This window comes from Dermacentor silvarum, chromosome 8 (assembly GCF_013339745.2).
Source record: "Dermacentor silvarum isolate Dsil-2018 chromosome 8, BIME_Dsil_1.4, whole genome shotgun sequence".
NCBI lineage: Eukaryota > Metazoa > Arthropoda > Arachnida > Ixodida > Ixodidae > Dermacentor > Dermacentor silvarum.
The window spans coordinates 116834587-116853367 of record NC_051161.1 but is presented as its reverse complement, the minus strand read 5'-3'; the positions used below and the strand labels follow the sequence as shown (position 1 = coordinate 116853367).

Below are 18781 nucleotides of genomic sequence, written 5' to 3'. Positions count from 1 at the left end.
TTGATCTCATACCTATCAGTCGTGTTAGTCATACATTCGTACACTTCAATGCCAATTTTGGTATACACCAAGCGAACGAGACGCCTGCTTTCGATGGGTTTATTTCCTGCGGATGGTTTCTGTGGTCGGACCTTGAGTGTTTCAGCCTAGGCATATACAGTTTCGCTGTAAAACTCCCGATACAGCTTTCTGTTGCTCAATACGTGCTATATAAACGTGCTTTTAACAGTGAAGCTGTTTAAGCCAGCCGTAATGTGTGGTTCGTATCAAGAAACTACCGCGCCGTAGCCAAGGAAACCAGGAGGGCGGCACGGCGCATGCGCACGCGGTCTCCTCCTCGCCAGCTCCCTCCCTTGCCGACCCCCGCCTCTCTTCTCTCCGTGGCGCGCTGAGCCAGGAGAAAAAAATGGCGAAAGCTTGCACTACGCCGCGAAAAGCACAAGACAGAGCAAAGCTGGCCGATTGATTGCGTGTCTTGGTTGTAGTTAGGTTGAACTTGGCTATGTCGAGGTTTGGACTTGGTTGTAGCTATAGGCCTATACTCGTGTACGTCGTCTGTGCTAGTACTGCAAAGGCTGGGGTACTACTGGAAAGGTGCGCGGCGGCAGCGCAATGTTGCGGGAGAGCATGACGTCATACCAGCTGTGGCAGCAGCGTTATCGCTGCGGTGGCGTGATGGCGCGGCACACCTTTCCAGTACTACCGCAGCCTTTCCCGTACTAGCACAGATGACGTACACGAGTATAGGCCTAGCTACAACCGAGTTTAAACCTCGACATAGCCAAGTTAAGCCTAGGTACAACCACGAGGCGCAATCAATCGGCCAGCTTCGCCGTGTCTTGACCATTGCGCGGCCTAGTGCAAGCTGTCACCTTTTTTTCAAGCGTGAAAGAAGCCAGCGAATACGCGCAAAATGCCTCGAGCGGCCAGTCGCGCGGCAGTTTCAGTGCAAAACAAATCATTGGGAATGGCTACACCTCTGTGATTCTACAGTCAAGCAGCTTTCGCTTGCAGCATCTATGGAGCGATATATCGGACGCTACTTCTGTCACTTAGGAAGGACGAAGAAAAAAAAACACAATGAAAATAAGTTCGCAGGTTTTACAGGCCGAAAATCATGATATGATCACGAGGCATTCTCGTAGCGGGTACCCCGGATTAATTCCACCACCTGGGTTTCTTTAACGCGCACCCAATACACGGTACACGGGCGATATTGAATTTCGCCCCAATCGAAATGCAGCCACCACGGCGGGGACTTTATACCGCGCTCTCGGACACTAAACTTCGTTCAGTTAGACGGGAGTGTGTGCTTTAATAAGCCAAATAAGACCTTTTGTCGCCTGATGCAACACAATTTCATTACTACCGGCCAACCACTTCTCATTGTAGACGCGTGTGGGCAATTTCTCAATCCAAGCAAGCAGGAAAATGGTGAGACGCTTGAGGGCTGTAAAGTTACAAGTTTGGTTGAACTCTAAAATTTCTTACAAAAATAGGTTCCGAAAATGATTTACCATATGCCAATACCAATAGCGTCCTCAACAATTCAATCTCTAGCAAAATATATTTTCTGCTCATGAACTAATGTTGACGCCATTTCATTCGCAGATATTTCAAGCCTTCCCCAATCCCATTGCGGCAGTGGACATCGACAACGACTCAATTCTTGACTGCCTCTCCGCGCGCAGAGCAGAGATTGATCCTGAGACACAGACTGCTACTTACATTTGGTCACTGGCCGGAGACGACGGTAAAGAGAGGTACGTGGATTTAGGAACAACTGACAGTTGGATGGTTGGTATTAATTCATTGTGGGATGTGGCATCCCAGAAAACCCTTCAGCGGTGATTTAGCGCTAAATGCGAGACAAATGTGTTCGCATTACGTAGCACCTTTTGAGGTGCCGGATCCATGATGGAAACCGCGTCCACCGCATCACTAAATCGCTAAGTGTCGTTTAGAGTTCACTCGACAGACCTCCTGCCCCTTCGAGGATCGAATCGTAACTGATGGTGGTCCGGAGCAGACCACCGTAAGTCGCATATATATTGACGCTGAAAGATACTTCCGGGCGATTAGCACGTTGGAGCCTGAGACTGCAAGAGTTTGATATGACGGTCCTGCACAAGACAGGGAAACAGCATACCGACGCTGACTGCGTGTCTCGGTCACCCATTGAGTCAGCTCCTTCGACCGATGAAGAGGAAACAGCATTCCTTGGTCTTCTCGACACGTCTACCATTGCACAACAACAACGTGACGACCCTGAGTTGCTTGACCTGATTAATTTCTTGGACGGACGAACTCGGACAGCACCTAAAGCTTTCGCAAGAGGATTGTCATCGTTTTGCTTGAGGAACAAAGCCCTATACAAAATGAACTTCTCATCGAGCGGATCAAGCTATTTGCTTGTCGTTCCTACTGCTCTTCGTAGTGAAGTACTGGAAGCATGCCACAACGAGGTCACTTCTGGGCATCTAGGATATACGCGGACACTGAACAGAGTGTGGCAAAGATATTATTGGCCAGGACTGCCCGTTGCCGTGAAACATCACGTTCGGACCTGCCTAGAGTGCCAGCGGCGCAAGTCACCTCCAACGAAACCAGCCGGTTTGCTACAACCCTTTCAAGTACCGCAAACGCCATTTGACCAGATCGGAATGGACCTCTTGGGTCCGCTTCCTACCTCTACTAGTGGTAACCGCTGGGTTATTGTGGCAACTGACTATCTTACTCGCTACGCCGAAACAAAAGCTATCCAGAGAGGCACAACCGAAGAGGTGGCCCGATTTTTCATAGAGAATGTTGTGCTGAGACATGGCACACCAACCATCGTCATAACAGACCGAGGCACCGCATTCACAGCCGCGCTTTTAGATAACGTACTGATGCTCAGTGGCACAGGTCACCGAAAGACAACAGCCTACCATCCACGAACAAACGGACTAACAGAGCGCCTGAACAAAACATTCGAAGACATGCTTTCCATGTACGTGAATATAGAGCACAACGATTGGGACGAGATTCTGCCTTATATCACGTTTGCTTATAATACGGCTAAACAAGGAACTACATGAATGACTCCATTCAGCCTTGTACACGGACGTGAAGTAAGGACGATGCTCGACGCCATGCTACCACACGAACCTGACGACATTGACACGGATGCCGATGCGTTTACGCAACGTGCAGAAGAAGCCAGGCAGCTCGCACGCGTAAGCATACGATGCAGGTCGCTATAATGCCCATCATAGGCCTGTAACTTACGAAACCGATGAAAGAGTATGGGTCTGGACGCCTATACGAAAACGGGGACTATCCGAAAGCTTCTGAGGCGATATTTCGGACCCTATAAAGTGCTGCGTCGGCTAAGTGACGTCACATACGAGGTCGTTCCAGATAGCCCTCACTGCACAAGGCGCCGCCAACACCGTTCTGAACTTGTGCACGTAGTGCGCATAAAGCTCTATGTCATCGAGTGACTGTACGAGCGACTTTCATTTTCACCAAGCGAACTTTATTGTCTAGCATCGAGGCGATGCTGTTTTGGAGAGAGAGCAAATGACGCGTACTCTACCTAGACGTTTAAACGACGATGACAGTATGTGCATTAACTGACTCTGAGTAGTAGGACAGGGTATTCGAAGACGAAGAAGATGTCTTTTGTGCTGGTGATTCTTAAGCTGTTCCGCCGTCTTATTCAACGTGTGGTCTCTTGTTCGCGTTGACTCGTGACAATATATATATATATATATATATATATATATATATATATATATGTTTATTAGGCAGGGCTCGGAGCAGCGCAACGTCGATGGGCAAAGCAGCCACAGCTTATAATCACGAGAGAGAGAGAGAGAATGAACTTTATTGAAGGTGCTGAAGGGGCCTGGGCACCCCTTACGAGGGCCGGCCCGGTGGCTCCGCCCATGTGGGGACTGGGAGTCGGAGCTCGCCAGCCACATGTTGGGCTTTCTGGACAGCCTGGTGTTGAAGGACCCTGTCGGGGCTCCTGAGGTGGTTGATCCAGTCGTCCTCGGTGGCAGGAGACTCGAAGCAAGCGTTTAGCGCGGGACACTGCCACAGCATGTGATCTAAGTCGCACTTTGGATTTTGGCACTTAGGTCATTCTGGCCTTATATCTGGAGAGAGAGAGAGAGTAGATTTTAATGAAGAGAAGGGAGGAGAGGTCGGCCTGGAGAGCGTGTCTCTAGCCTGCTACTCCTCACTGGGGTAAGGGGAAGTGGGAGATGGTAGGTGGCAGGTGATTATGATATCGTACAATGAGCTATTATTTACGCACGTTGTCCAATACGCGGTTGTGCACTTTTCACGCACTACACGCAGGAGTAGTGTTGTCCACACAAAACGTCATCGCACAAACACATTTCGCGCACTGCACACTGCACAGGTCCTAGAGACAACCGTCTAAGCCCATCTCACACATGAAGTTCAAAAGTGATCTTACGGTGCGCTGGGCATGTTCAACGCTTCTCCATGCGCCTAAAACCTTGGCTTCCGAAAAGGGGCAGGAGTCCAAACAGTCAACACTACGCTTTAGTGTCCTTCGCTCGGCCGCATATTGAGGGAACAAGCAAAGTATGTGTTCTATTGTCTCGGGAGTGTGACAGACGCTACAATCAGGGTCCCGTTCTCGTCCAATCTTGTGAAGGTATTTGCTAGTGTACGCCACACTAAGCCGTAATCGATGGCTTAGTGTTTCTTGGCCTCTCCGCATCCGAAGTGGAAGTCGGGATCACCAACGGGCGTCAACTCTATAGAGGCGCTCTTGGCGATGTTCGGGGTTGTCCCATTGTCACTCCATAGACGTTTTGATGGAGTTGTTATATCTGGGAGGTATTTGCTGCATATAATAGAGGTTGGGGTAACTGTGCGTTTGCAGCAATCTAAGCGTTAATTGTGCTTTTTTTAGTGTTGGGTGAGGTGAGGGGAATTCCCTTCTTCATAACTTAAAGTGCGAGCAAATCTCGTGAGAGGGGAGGAGTGGCTCCCGGTGCGTGTTGGGTCTCCCGACCGCTGAGCTGGCCCGCGTCCCCGCGCGGCGCGTCAGATCTCGCGCGAGGTTATTATGGGCCAGCTCATTACTGTTGGGGAACCTTGGTTGAACGTTGAGGCCTTCATGCCCCGGGAACCAGTGGATGTGCTTCTCTACGTTTATTTGAGCGGATGCTAGAACGCTTAAGGCCGCCTGGCATAGTGCACCGCGGCGGTATGCCAGTGCAGCGGGTTTGGAGTCGGTAAATATTGTGTCGCGCTGAGGGAGGGCTAGAGCAAGGAAAATGGCCACTTATTCGGCCTCGCAGGCTTTCTTTGTTTGTATGGTAAGAGCATTCAGGGCTGTCCCGTCAGGGGCGACCGCTGCAGCCGCAAAGTAGGGTTTGTCTACGTATTTAGCGGCATCTACGAAAGCCACGTCTGTCGCGTGTAGGGTGGCCGCATTTAGTAAGGATTCAGCGCGTGCCCTTCTTCGAGTCTGATTATGCACCGGGTGCATATTCCTGGGGAAGGGTAGTACTGTGATTTTAGCACGGAGGTGTTGCGGTAATGGTGTTGGATCATTGACTTGAGTTGGGATAGGAAGACTTATGTGTGAGAGGAGTTCCTGGCCCGCAGCTATCGAGGACAGGCGTATGAGCTGGGACATTCTTTGCGCTTCTATGATTTCTTTGACCTTATTATGTACCCCAAGGCCTAGCAGGCGCTGCGTGCTTGCTGTCATGGGTATACCAAGTATTCGTTTCGTGCATTTTCGGATGAGGTTGTCCACTTTAGCTTTCATTGCCTTTGCTCCACGAGTGAGCGCAGGTAACGTAGTGAACGTGGCCCATTAAGAACGCGTGAAAGATGCGTAGTAAGCTCTCTTCTGTGAGTCCCGCAGTGTCTATTAGCGACGCGTCGGGCGAGGTGAATGACTGCCTCAGCTTTTTTGGTGAGATGTGTGATCGTTAAGTCGTTTTTGCCATTCTCCTGCAGGGTAACGCCCAGAATTCGAACCGACGACACTATCGGGATATCCGAGCCGTCCGTTGTGGAGAGGTGTATAGTTGGTTCGCCGCTGTTGCGGCCGTGTTGCGGTGGCAGAAGCCGCAACTCGGACTTAGCTGCCGAGAGTCTGAGGCCCGTGGGCTTTAAAAAGTTCTAGAGCCGTTGCTGAGCGAGAGCGCTCGACCCATTAGCGTCTCTCTTCTTCACTACAATCACCCCCGGGAGCGATAAGGAAGCCGTCCGGCGACCTAACATCTCGTCACGATGAGCGGGTCGTAGTAACGCTTTAGACGGTCGACATGGACAATGTCTCGTCCACGGCGGCGCATGTCTGAAGATGGCTTAACTGGTTCTATTACATAGTTCACAGGAGATGCGCGTTCGAGAACACGATAAGGGCCTTGATATTTCGGGACCAGTTTTGATGAGAGTACAGGGGCAGTGAAAGGGACTGAGAGCCACACGAGCGCTCCCGGATCGAAGATGACTGTGGAAGTGGCGTCACCGCCGAGTGCTCCTCTGGCGCTCTTGATCAACGGAAGTAAAGGCCCGTGCTAGGTCTCGGCACTCTTCTACATGCCTGACCGTGGCAGAAATAGGCACGCACTCGGATGCGTCCGGCCGGTACGGTAAAATGGTGTCGATGGTGTGCGAAGGGTGTCGACCATACAGTAAGAAATAGGGTGAAAATCCAGTGGTGCTCTGTGTAGCGGTATTATACGCGTAGGTTACGAAAGGCAGAATGGCGTTCCAGTTCGTGTGGTCGCAGGTGACCGTACATTGAAAGCATGTCGCCGAGCGTACGGTTGAAGCGTTCTGTGAGACCATTCATTTGGGGGTGGTACGCCGTAGTCATACGATGAACAACGTGGCACTCCTTGAGAATCGCTTCAGCTACTTCCGACAGGAAGACACGTCCGCGATCGCTGAGCAGTTCTTGAGGAGGGCCATGCCGCAGGATGAATCGGCGAAGCAGGAATGAGGCAACATCGTGCGCTGTAGCTGCTTGGAGAGCGGCGGTTTCTGCGTATCGTGTAAGGTGATCTACTGGCACAATGGCCCAGCGGTTACCAGCCGACGTCAAGGGAAGTGGCCCATACAAATCGATGCCAACGCGCCCGAACAGCCGGGTAGGGTAGGGTAGAGGCTGCAGACCAGCTGGCGAGAGCTGGGGTGAAGATTTCCGGCGCTGGCAGTCGGGGCATGAGCGAACGAACGTTTGAACGTAGTTGTACATTCCTCGCCAGTAGTAGCGTTGTCGGAGGCGCTGGTAGGTTTTGAAAAGTCCCGAGTGTCCACACTGTGGATCAGAGTGGAACGATGCACAGATTTCAGAACGCAGGCTTCGAGGTACTACTAATAACCACTGGCGGCCGTCAGAGGTGTAATTGCGGCGGCGAAGCAGGTCGTCGCGAATGGCGAAATGGCGAGCTTGACGGAGCAACGCACGAGAGGTTCGCGGCGATGACGGATCAGCAAGGAAGTCTATGATGGAGGTAATTCAGGGGCCCTTGCGCTGCTCGAAAGCGATGGTCCCAATGTCGACGGAAGAAACGTCAAGCTGGGATAGTGAGCAGCAGGCATTGTCGCCAGGCAAGGGAGAACGTGAGAGGGCGCCAGCGTCAGCATGCTGGCATCCGTTGCGGTACAGTACGGGGATATCGTAATCCTGGAAGCGAAGCACCCAGCGGGTGAGACGGCGTGAGGGATCCTTCAATGACGACAGCCAGTATAGTGCATGGTGATCCGTGACAACATCAAATTGGCGTCCAAGAAATAGGGCCCGAACTTAGTAAGCGCCCAGATGATAGCCAGACATTCTTTTTCCGTGACGGTGTAATTGGTCTCCGCCTTAGTAAGCGTACGGCTTGCATATGCCACAACATATTCAGGAAACTCTTCTTTGCACTGCGCTAGGACAGCGCCGAGGCCAACACCGCTGACATCTGTGTGTACCTCAATAGGTGCCGTTGGGTCGTATAGTGGCGCAAGATGGGAGGAGACGTCAGCAAACGACGGAGCTTAGTGAACGCCTCGTCGCACTCGGACGAACACGAATGGAGAGGTCCATTGCATCCAAGGAGCTTCGTCAGGAGCGATATGACGGCGGCGAAATTGCGAATGAAGCGCCTGAAGTAGGAACACAAGCCTACGAACCTGCGCAGTTCTTTGACGGACGTCGGTTTAGGGAATTCGGCGACGGCACGAAGTTTGGCTGGATCGGGGAGGATTCCATCCTTCGAGACGACGTAACCTAGTATCGTGAGCTGCCGCGCCGCAAATCGACACTTCTTTAGGTTCAGTTGGAAGCCAGCGTTTGCTAAGCACGTCAAAACACGCCGTAGGCGTTGAAGGTACGTGGTGAAGTCAGAGGAAAAAACAACAACGTCGTCGAGATAACATAAGCACGTGTGCCACTTCAAACCACGCAGAACTGTGTCCATCATGCGTTAAAAGGTTGCTGGCACATTACAAAGTCCAAACAGCGTGACATTAAATTCGTATAAGCCGTCGGGTGTGACAAAGGCTGTCTTCGGCCTATCGACGTCAGCCATGGGTACCTGCCAATAGCCGGAGCGTAAATCTAGAGATTAAAAGAATTCTGCTCCTTGTAGGCTATCGATAGCGTCATCTATTCGCGGCAGCGGGTATACATCTTTGCGAGTGATCTTGTTCAGGCGCCGATAGTCTACAAAGAACCGTACCGAGCCGTCTTTTTTCATAACAATGACGACAGGAGATGCCCATGGACTGTTCGAGGGTCGGATCACTTCGCGGCGAAGCATATCGTCCACTTACTCATTAATCACACGACGTTCTGTGGCAGAGACTCGATATGGGCGTTGCCGCAATGGTGGTTGGGAGCCAGTGTCAATATGGCGCGTGACAGCAGACGTCCAGCCCAGGGAAGGTTGCCCGACATCAAAAGAAGAATGAAATTATTCTAAGATGCGCAGAAGCTGAGAACGCAGAGCTGGAGTGAAGCCATCGGCAATAGATGAATCGAACACACCTGTGGGCAAAGGGTCCGACGTAGAAAGAGAACCAAGTGCGTTGTAGCTGGCGCAGGACGTGGCTTCGGGAACATCCGTAATTTGTACGTCGTCGATAACCTCCAGATGACCTAGACATTCGCCTTGAAGCAGGCATCACAGGGTATGAGAAGGGGTTACAGATGAAAATAGCTTCACAGTCGCAAAAGGTAGCAGCAGACCTTTTCGAGTATAAAAGCGGCCAGACGGAGAAAGTAGTGCGACGGAATCAGAGAGGCTGCTGCAGTGCATTGAGACAATCACTGACGAGTTGGAAGGAACGTTGGTGTCGTGCCTGACGAGCAGTTTGTTCGCAAAAGAAGCATTATCGGCAGGTGTCATATCTGAGATCGGCGACAGTTCTAGTTCGGCTAGTGCGCAATGAATAACAGCATTGTGGCGGGCGAGAAAGTCACACCCCAGGAAAACTTCGTGGGAGCACGAAGAAATCACAATAAATTCGATGGCGTACACAACGTCCTCGATGAGAACACGAGTGGTGCACGCCGCAATCGGGTGAATACGCTGTGCGCCTCCTGTGCGGAGGGAGAATCCGGCAAGGGGCGTCGTGACCTTTCGAAGGAAGCGACAAAGCGTTGCGTCCATAAATGATACAGCGGCTCCGGTATCAACGAGGACATATGTGCGTACACCGCCAACTAACACGTCTATCACTATGGTCGGGCTACGTTGAGGACTTTCGCGTTTCGACGGCGTCGCAGCCCTTGCCTCATGGACTGCGACGATTAGTTTTCCTCATCCCGAGCTACGGGACGAGGCCGCATCGGTGATGGGGAGCATCGGCGTGGAGAAGGTTAGCGGCGGATGTGGGCAGATCGGCGGAATGGTGGTGACGCAGCCCAAGGTTCGTCGTCGTAATATGGGCGCGGAGAACCCACCATACGACTTGGCGCATATGGTGTAGCGCTAGGCGACTGCACGCGACTACAGTGGCGTGCGACGTGGCCTGCGTAGCCGCACGCAAAACATATCGGCCGATTGTCCGCTGCAGCGGATTCGGCCGATTGTCCGCAGTGATTCGGTGGCGTACATGTACGCCACCGAGTCACTGCGGCAGGTCCCGTCCATGTGGGAGGACGCGTTGGACGTGGCGGCTGGTGAAGTGATTGCACGGCAGGGTGTTGTCGGGGCATAGCGAGGACTTCGGCGTACGTCAGAGGTCCCCGTTGAGGGAGTTGTTGAGGCTGGGTGACGACTTCCGCGTAGCTGAGTGGCACAGTCGTCGGGATCTGTTAGGGCCTTGCCATCCCTTAGGCGTAGATGTGAGGCGCAGCCGCAGGAACGCGCTGGTGGTGCTCAGGCAAAACCTCGCGCAGTTCTTGTGCTATGACGCGGCGAAGCGGAGGCGCAAAACTCGGCGTTGGCGCGTGTACCGGCTGCGGCTGTGCAAAATCCATCAATGAGAGTTGCCGGGCAACTTCATCGCGGACGAACGCCTTCATTTCTGCGAGCAAAGCTGTCTGGTTGGACATGGCAGCCAAACCAGCGAGGTGTTCGTCACGCGGTAGAGATCGACGGGTAAGTGATCGCTGCCTGAGGAGTTCTTCATACCTCTGGCAGAGCGTAATAATTCCGGCCACAGAGCGAGCATTTTCGGCCAGCAACATGTTAAAGGCATCGTCCTCAATGCCCTTCAGGATGTTTTGGATTCGGTCAGACTCCGCCATGGTCGAATTCACTTTCCGGCAGAGGTCCAGGACATCTTCAATGTAACTGGTGAATGTTTCACCTGGCTGTTGAGCTCGTTCTCGCAAACGCTGCTCGGCACGGAGCTTGCGGACAGCAGGGCGCCCAAATACATCGGCGAGGGAAGTCTTAAATTCGGACCATGTCTGGAACTTGGTTTCATGGTTGTTATACCACAGGCTGGCCACTCTAGCAAGGCAGAACAGAACATGGCTCAGTTTGGCCGCTTCATCCCACTTGTTATGAGCGCTTACCCTGTCGTACGCCGTGAGCCATTCGTCCACGTCAGTGTCGTCCGCTCCAGTGTAGATGGGAGGGTCGCGATGACGAGGCACCCCGGGACACGCAGTGGGTGCGGGAGGAGGCGTTTGCTGGGAGGCGTTTTGGAGCATGGTAGATGGTAGGGTGCGGGACTGGGGTTCCAGGATGATTGTCTCAGGGTACCCAGCAGGTTCCACCAATTCTAAAGGTGATTATTGTGCAGGGCTCGGAGCAGCGCCACGTCGACGGGCAAAGCAGCCACAGCTTCTAAGCACGAGAGCCGTTGCTGAGCGAGAGCGCTCGACCCACTAGCGTCTCTCTTCTTCACTACAATATATATATATATATATATATATATATATATATACGCAACACAAGACTAACATTTATTGCAGCGTTTCGGCCAGGGTCCGACGTTCATGAAGAGGGCGATGGTACGCTCCCAGGCCTAAATTTATTCATTCTCTCTGTAGGGGTGAGCCACATTTAAAAAAAACAAATAAAAGACCCGTTTGGCGTCTATGAAAGCCAGAACGCGTACATTTACTCAAGTCCACCGATAAAGAAAGCGTAGGTAGCCTTTGAATGCACACGCGCGTACATTCAGTAGCGTCCACAAGAAGGGGCGTGAGAAATATAAGATCGAGCATTCCGCTGTCTGCGGCTTCCCATCTTATATTTCGCACGCACCTCCCAACGCATCACAACATGGACACGCAAGAACATGATAACACAAGCGCCCATTCTAAGCTCCAGACTTTTTCGCGATGAACAGAATAACATACGTATACAACAACAGGTGTACAAACAAACAAAGTGAAAAGTTCGTCATTTATAAAGCAAAGTTCTTTCTCATGCAACGCAACTTGATGGAATAGTGATACATGTACGTTTATTACGGTTTATGTACCACGCCTCGATTATCTTCCGGGTCGTTAGGCTATGGTTCCCGGCCACAACATGAGACTGACGGAAGGCAGTGTAACGCATTGTGCGGCTGACAGTTGCCACATGTAGACGACTCGTGTTCCCTTAATCTTGCATGTACACAGCGCCCAGTCTTTCCGATATACGCAGAGCAGCACGAAAAAGGGAGATTGTACACCACCTCCGTAGTATATGGAATAGCCTGAGACCTATGTTTGACGCCACAGCTTGTAGGCCATTCCTTGGTCTTTTTATCAGTACGTGGTATTTACGCAATAGTGAGCGTTGCATAAATATCACAACCGGATACACATGTCTGTTTCAGGTAACCCGCAGGCTGATTTCGGCTCAGCTTTCACACATAGGAAGCATTTTGCAGCGAGTTTAGTTTAATACCACATTTGAGCGCATTACCTGCTTGTTTTTGCTCAACAACGCCTAAACGCACGTTGTCTGTAGTGATGCCGCTAAACAAATTGCGATTTTCCGGCCACTGAAAGGTGGCGTCATCTGTCGCCGCTATAGGGAATGGCGTGTCCCACAATAGCGGTGACATTTTTGTTTTTTAGAGGCGTCACGGTATACAACGTGCCTTTAGGCATGATTGCGAGTTGAGATGAGATCGCCAACAAGTTCAAGGGACCCTAAAATCCTTTTCTAACTATTCATAAGGTGACATCACTATTAAATCGCGTCACCTCACGAATCTCCTGCCGCAGTTTTATTTTTTATTTATTATTCTTCAAGCTCGCCGCAGTTTTATTTTTTCTTTATTATTCTTCAAGCTCAAGCTAAGTTAGACGTAGTTATCAGGCCCATCAGCGGCTTTGTGGCTCCTTCCATTTCGACAAGCGTGCTGAAAGCTGCACAGGGAGGCGGCAAGGGGTCCCAAGGTAGCAGTGCCCCGCTGGCCCCGCCCAAAAGGTTCAACGTCAGATGGCTCGTGGCGGCACCCCGTGACGGCCGCGGTAACTACGCTGCGCGTTTCGTCTCGGAAGCTAAGTGCAGCATACGCAGCAACGCGTAACTGTCGTGCGCAGACTCTCAGTGCAAAGGTGAAATAGTTTTTCTGTCTCTTTGAGACCGCAGACACATATTTTTTTTGTTTATTTAACTGAAATGCGCAATATTTATATTACTGAGAATTTTCTCGTGACCACGAAATCAGCCAATAGGTGTTGTGGATCCAGATGCTTGCAATGACGCAGCATGAGGACATTGCGCAAGCAAGAACAACTAGTTTTTCAATGCTTTTGAAACTGAAATTCAAATTCCCTGCTGCATGTAGAACTCTAATATTTTGTTCACATGTTCACAGGAGCTTCGATCGCTAACAGATCATCAACGTTTTCTTGCAATGTTCAAAAGTGTTTCAATGTTCCAAGTGTTCGTTTCTATAGCACTGTTGTTTCACAATGAGGATAAATAAATTTTAGCGCTGCGGCTCCGTGCCTCGTGCTGTCTCAGCCAACACCGCCTGATAGTACAAGACTGTTCACTCCAATCCATGACGTCATGCTAGCTGGCGCGACTGCCGTCGAATCTAATGGGGTTGCTCCCAAGTGAGCAACCGTGATTTTGACGTCACCGCTTTCGTCACGCCAGCCTTGGCAATGGAAATTTGGGGCCAGGTAGCATGGCGTCATGGATCGGAGTGAACAGGCCTTCTGCTATCAGGTGGCGTTCTCGCAGCGCGCTGACTACCCGCTGCTGGGTGACGTAAGCAGAACGTCGCCTCGAGGGGCGCGGCTTTGCGCTTCCTGCAACCTCCAAGTTTCGGTTTGGCGTGCTCTGATAGCCGAAATTCGTCGTGCCACAGTTCCGCGGGTAATCCCATCATTCTAGATCTAAAACAAAAAAGTTTAAAAGTGAATGATTTAATGTTTGTAAATTAGCGACTAATTGCCAAGTATCACCTCCATGGTTGCCACCTACTGACAGCACGTCCAGGGATGGAACTGTCGTTTTATTTCAAAACGGCAATTTTAAATATTGCCTAAAGTCGTAGAAACACAAGGTATACGAAGGTGCTGTCCTGCACGGTTGTTTGATGCCAGGCATAGTGCAGACTGTTTCCGGATCTAGTGCGAAGCAAGGCGTACAGCGGTGGCAGGTGATCTACGTAAACGCGGACGTTCCATGATCGTTATTTTACCTTCTTGATCTGATTCTCGTCATGCCCTCGTCGTTACACCCTCATAGATAATATAGTCACCCTCGTTTCATCGTCATCATTCTTGTGTCGTCAGACGTGGGATTCACGCGCTCGCGCGTCAAAAGTTTATGTGTACCTAGGCGCTTCCCGGTGCAAATGTGTCCAACGTGGTGTGCGCTATGTCTGCAAATGGATGTTAAACAAGAACAGCGTTCTTCGCAAGCACCAATAAAAGCTTCAATTAGGCCTGCAGCGCCCTCTTCTGACAGCATAAAGAGGATTGTGGAATTAGGAAGCGTAAGATAAAGAGAATAAAGATGCGCGTTGTGTGGCTGTGCGCACGAGCACGACACGGCTGGTAGTTAGGCTTCGCAGTTAGACGTCTTGTCCTAGTGTGTCGTTCCTACAAACTTAATACCACATCACGTGCTGCCTGCCATGTTTTATTCTCTCCGAGTGTGATGCTTCCAGTACCTGTCTCTGTGTTCTCGAAATAAAGGGCTGTATGTAGGTTCACCTTTTTTAGCGTACACTGTGTAGCCTTCCTTTATAATAAAGCTTTGTTTATTAGCAATATCGTTTGTTTATTATTTTAGGCACATTTTATGACAATTTTGTTTAGAAGATCCTCGCTATTCCAAGTGAACAAAGTCATGAGTTATGATGAGTGCGTGTTCTCATTATCGTTATTTGTGTGCATCAAACGCATTATCTAGTCCTACTATCTGCTTCATCATCGCTACATAGTCTGCCAATCGCGAGCCTTACAGCTGCACAGTACATCGTAAAGCATAACGAGGCTTTCGAGCAGGATCGTTATTACAGGAACAAAAACGAAAACAAAAGAACGCAGATAGTCTTGCCTTAGCGAAAGAACGCCGAATAAAAGAGATGCGAAAGAAGGCGCATCTGCAATTTGCGACCAATCCGACAACTGAGAGCAATAACTTAACTCAAGTTAACTGAATACCAAAGACTGAAAAGTAGTGAAAGAACCAGGCCCTGGCCAGGGAGGGGTACGTGACCCTTTTGGCATGGGACACCCCTATCCCCGAACTTTATTCCTACCAGGACACCTCGCATAAAACGAAGTGTGACAACACTCACTTGCCCCCTCACCGGTCAAGTGCGAGACCCTTGATAAACATGTTTGGCTTCGGCAGTGAAAAAAAAAAACGGCATTTTGTCTAGCAAGATTTTACGCAGAGGACACGATCACAATAGAAACATAATGCCAATTGAACTGTGGTTAGCGAGGATGTCTAAGCATAAATTTGTTAGTGTTCGAAGCATTTCAATGAGTCACGCTTTTGTAAAGTATATAGAATATATGCCGTAATAACCTTAAAGTCCAGGTTTGCAAGTTTCCGTATTATACAATTTTGCCCATTCCCTCATAGTCATTTCTTAGACGCAAGTATGTCAGATGAAACACCGTAACTGTTCTCAAAAGTGCGGTTAAGACGGAAGTTTCGCGATCGATATACTTCAAAATCTCGACCTTTTGACCGATCACAGTGTTGCCTTCCTGATTTTATCCTGTATGTGTTCAGTGTTAGTATCTCCGAGAATATGTTAACCTTCACGTGACGACTGAAACTTTTCAAAATAGTATGAGTGAAGACATCAAAGAATGCAGCGTTTCTTTGGTGCCACGATATAACGGTACAAGAGATGAAATATTTAGCACTGTAAGGTAAATAACGTATAATCGGTCGAAGTCTGCATAGTTTTCCGCAAGCTTAACTCTTAGCCGGATAACAGCTGTACTTCTTTGTATTTACAGACAGCACATTCCGTTTTACCACATGCCGGGAGATACACCTGATGTCAGCCTGTTCACCGTCGGCTCAAGTAAGCACAGCAAGAATATTTTTTAAATATTTCATAGCGTAATGATGCGCATACTTAACTGATTAAAGGAACAGAGCAACCAGCGAGTGAAACAAGCAAGCATTCGTATAACTAACATTAAACAGCTTAACTGACCTGGTTTCAGCAAACAACAGATCACCATTGCAATTACGTTACTGAAATTTCTACATTACAAATCTGACAAAAATAAGATCTCAGCAAATAGCACTGTCAATTTGCCGCAGTGGGGCAAAAAGTATAAACAACTCGCCTAACGTAAGTTAAGATCTGCTCGGGCCCTCCTTATTCAAATACACTTGATGTGCCGCAATGCTGACGCTTTCAAAGTGTCGAGACGATATGAATGGCATTTCAACTGCAATAAAAAGAAAGCAATGAATTCCAATGACTGCTGCGGACAATGTTTGTAATAGAGTACTAAACCTTTGTGCAAATACTATGGCTGTAATTACGTTTTTTTATTTCTAAAGCTTCGGAGAATCAAATTCAAAAATATAGAGCGAATATAAAACAGCCACCACTCTTTTGTACAGTTCATACATTACAAGGTCCAAAACGAATGAAGCGAGTGGATATAGCACATACAACGGAGCAGAAAATTGACATTCCACTTATCCCCTTCCCCCCTTTTATGTGGCAGGGAAATTGCAAACTGTGCGGGATACGATTGATTCTCAGATTAGATGTTAATCGCAATCAGGTCAAATGAGAAACCGCTATCAATTCGCTTACGCTAAACCATTACGATTCAAGTATATTACCATTATTTATTTATTTTCCTGGTGTCTTGGTCAAACTGGATCAAACTTTCCTTTATTAAACCTAAAGTGGTTCTGCGAATAGTGAATTTTGAGACTGAATCGAATACCAATCGAACTGTGCCGAAAGCGAATTGAATCGAATAGTTTTCGAATAGTTTTCGAATACTGAACAGCCGTTATCACAATTCTTATAAAACGATGTTTACATCCTAGTAGTCCTAAAGTTAGCGAGTTTGCGTCATTACATAGTACGTTATGAAACGTTGTTTATTAAAAGCACAAACAGAGCATTAGGGTGAAAAAATTTGTTTCTTCACATCCACAGGATCGCTGTATAGCAATCCATTGCCATGCATATACATGCATGCCGGAGCGTGGCAGAGAGGAAACTGGGCACGAGAAACTCGTTTGGACCTTTCCATTGCGTGGCATGTGCACAATACCCTCTGGAGCTCTCTGGGTGTCGTCGCATAAGCCGTTTGTGCACTACAATTATCCGTGACCCCCCTCAAAAGCATTGCAGAAACTGCAGCGCTTACCTTTCTGCTAACGTGCACGTCCAGAGGGGACGTAGATAGAACGGTAGAAAGGAGGGGCAAGCGGTGGCAGAGAATGGGTACAACCGATGCAGTCGGGAAACGAGTGATGTCACTCTCGCAGTTCCCACGAAGGGGGAGAGGGTGGGAGAGGGAAAAGTTGACGTGAGAAGGTAAGGAAACAGCGGTTGCGCGCAAACGGAAGGGACGCTACACTTCTGTTATTTGTGAAGAATAAACAACATACAAATTTGTCAAGCGGCCAACAGACGCAGGGAGTGCAGACGCAAAGCCGCATTAAAACAGCGTAGGGTTAAGGCGACTCTACGGTAGGGGTCGTACATCAAATCAGCACTTCTATGCCCGCCGCGGTAGCTTGACGGCTATGGCCGTGCTAGAGGTCGCGGGTTCACTCAACCGTGACAGCCGCATTTCGACGGGAGCGAAAAAAAAAAAACGCTAGTGCACTTAGATTTAGGTGCACGTTTAAAAAAATCAGTAGCCCCTCCCCTGTCGAGGAAATGGGCGTAAGCGAAGCTTGTCATGTGTTTCTTCGGTGTTCCTCCGAACGAATTTCACGGACAAGCACCACGTTTTGCTCGAACCACAACCACTGCAGCTGGCTCCGAAGTTCCCGTTGAGAAAACTGCGTTGAAACCAGGTCGTCGCACGGGGGAAGTCGGCGCTAGCGTTGCCGAGGCGTTCACCACCGTTGTCGGGTTCCTGGAGGGCAAGACGATGCTGACGTTTGGCCTCAACATCGCGCTACCGCAAGTCGGGGTCCGCGGCTCTTCGCTGACGTTTCGCCTGGGCTTCGGAAGCCCTCATGCTAGAATCGGCACGTCGACGACGAGCCCTTTCCCCAGCGCGTTAATTCTGAATGGATTTCCATAAAATTGCTTCAAACTTATAAGACAATGAAAGGCTCATACCCCATTAACCAATGGCTCATACCCGCGTAAACACGGCCTCCCCATTATCACGACAGAAGACAAGTGAAATTCTACGCTGGAATGATGAGCGACAACGCAGCCAGCTGTGGAAGAAGATGGCGACGACGGACGCGGGAGAAGTGGCACAAGCGCGTGCGGAGCGTGTTCCGAGCGCGAGCACGAGCGCAATCTGAGGGGTGCCAACGAGCGAGCTGCTCAAGAAGACGACGACGTTCGAGCCAATGCTCATGACAGTGGCATAGCCAGAAATCTAGTCCGGGGGAGGGGCTAACGTTGCAATGTGGCCTCCGCCTTATAGAATTTGTCAAGAGATTAAGTACATGAATACTAACGGCATTGCCATTGCCTAAGCCATTGTGTATTAGATGCTGCAAACGAATTCTTGAACGTTACGCACTGTGAAGACAAGTAGAATATGTATTTTTTCATAAAATAATATATGTGTATGTCCGAAAAAAATGTGGCAGAAGTAACTGATATCAATGCTTCCATGAATGTTTGGCTATTTATTAAGTAAATAAAATATCACGCAAAATTTTGAACTATATCAGTTCGATACCAGCAA

General features: G+C 49.6%; 1 protein-coding gene across 1 annotated transcript in view; it reads left to right on the top strand.

Moving 5' to 3' along the window:
* Positions 1-18781, top strand: part of LOC119461636 (uncharacterized) — a 51480-nt gene that overhangs the window by 17312 nt on the left and 15387 nt on the right. Inside the window, exons 2-3 of the mRNA XM_037723001.2 lie at positions 1612-1763; positions 15878-15945. Of these exons, the coding sequence (XP_037578929.1) occupies positions 1612-1763; positions 15878-15945 (220 nt within the window). The remainder of the gene's footprint in view (positions 1-1611; positions 1764-15877; positions 15946-18781) is intronic.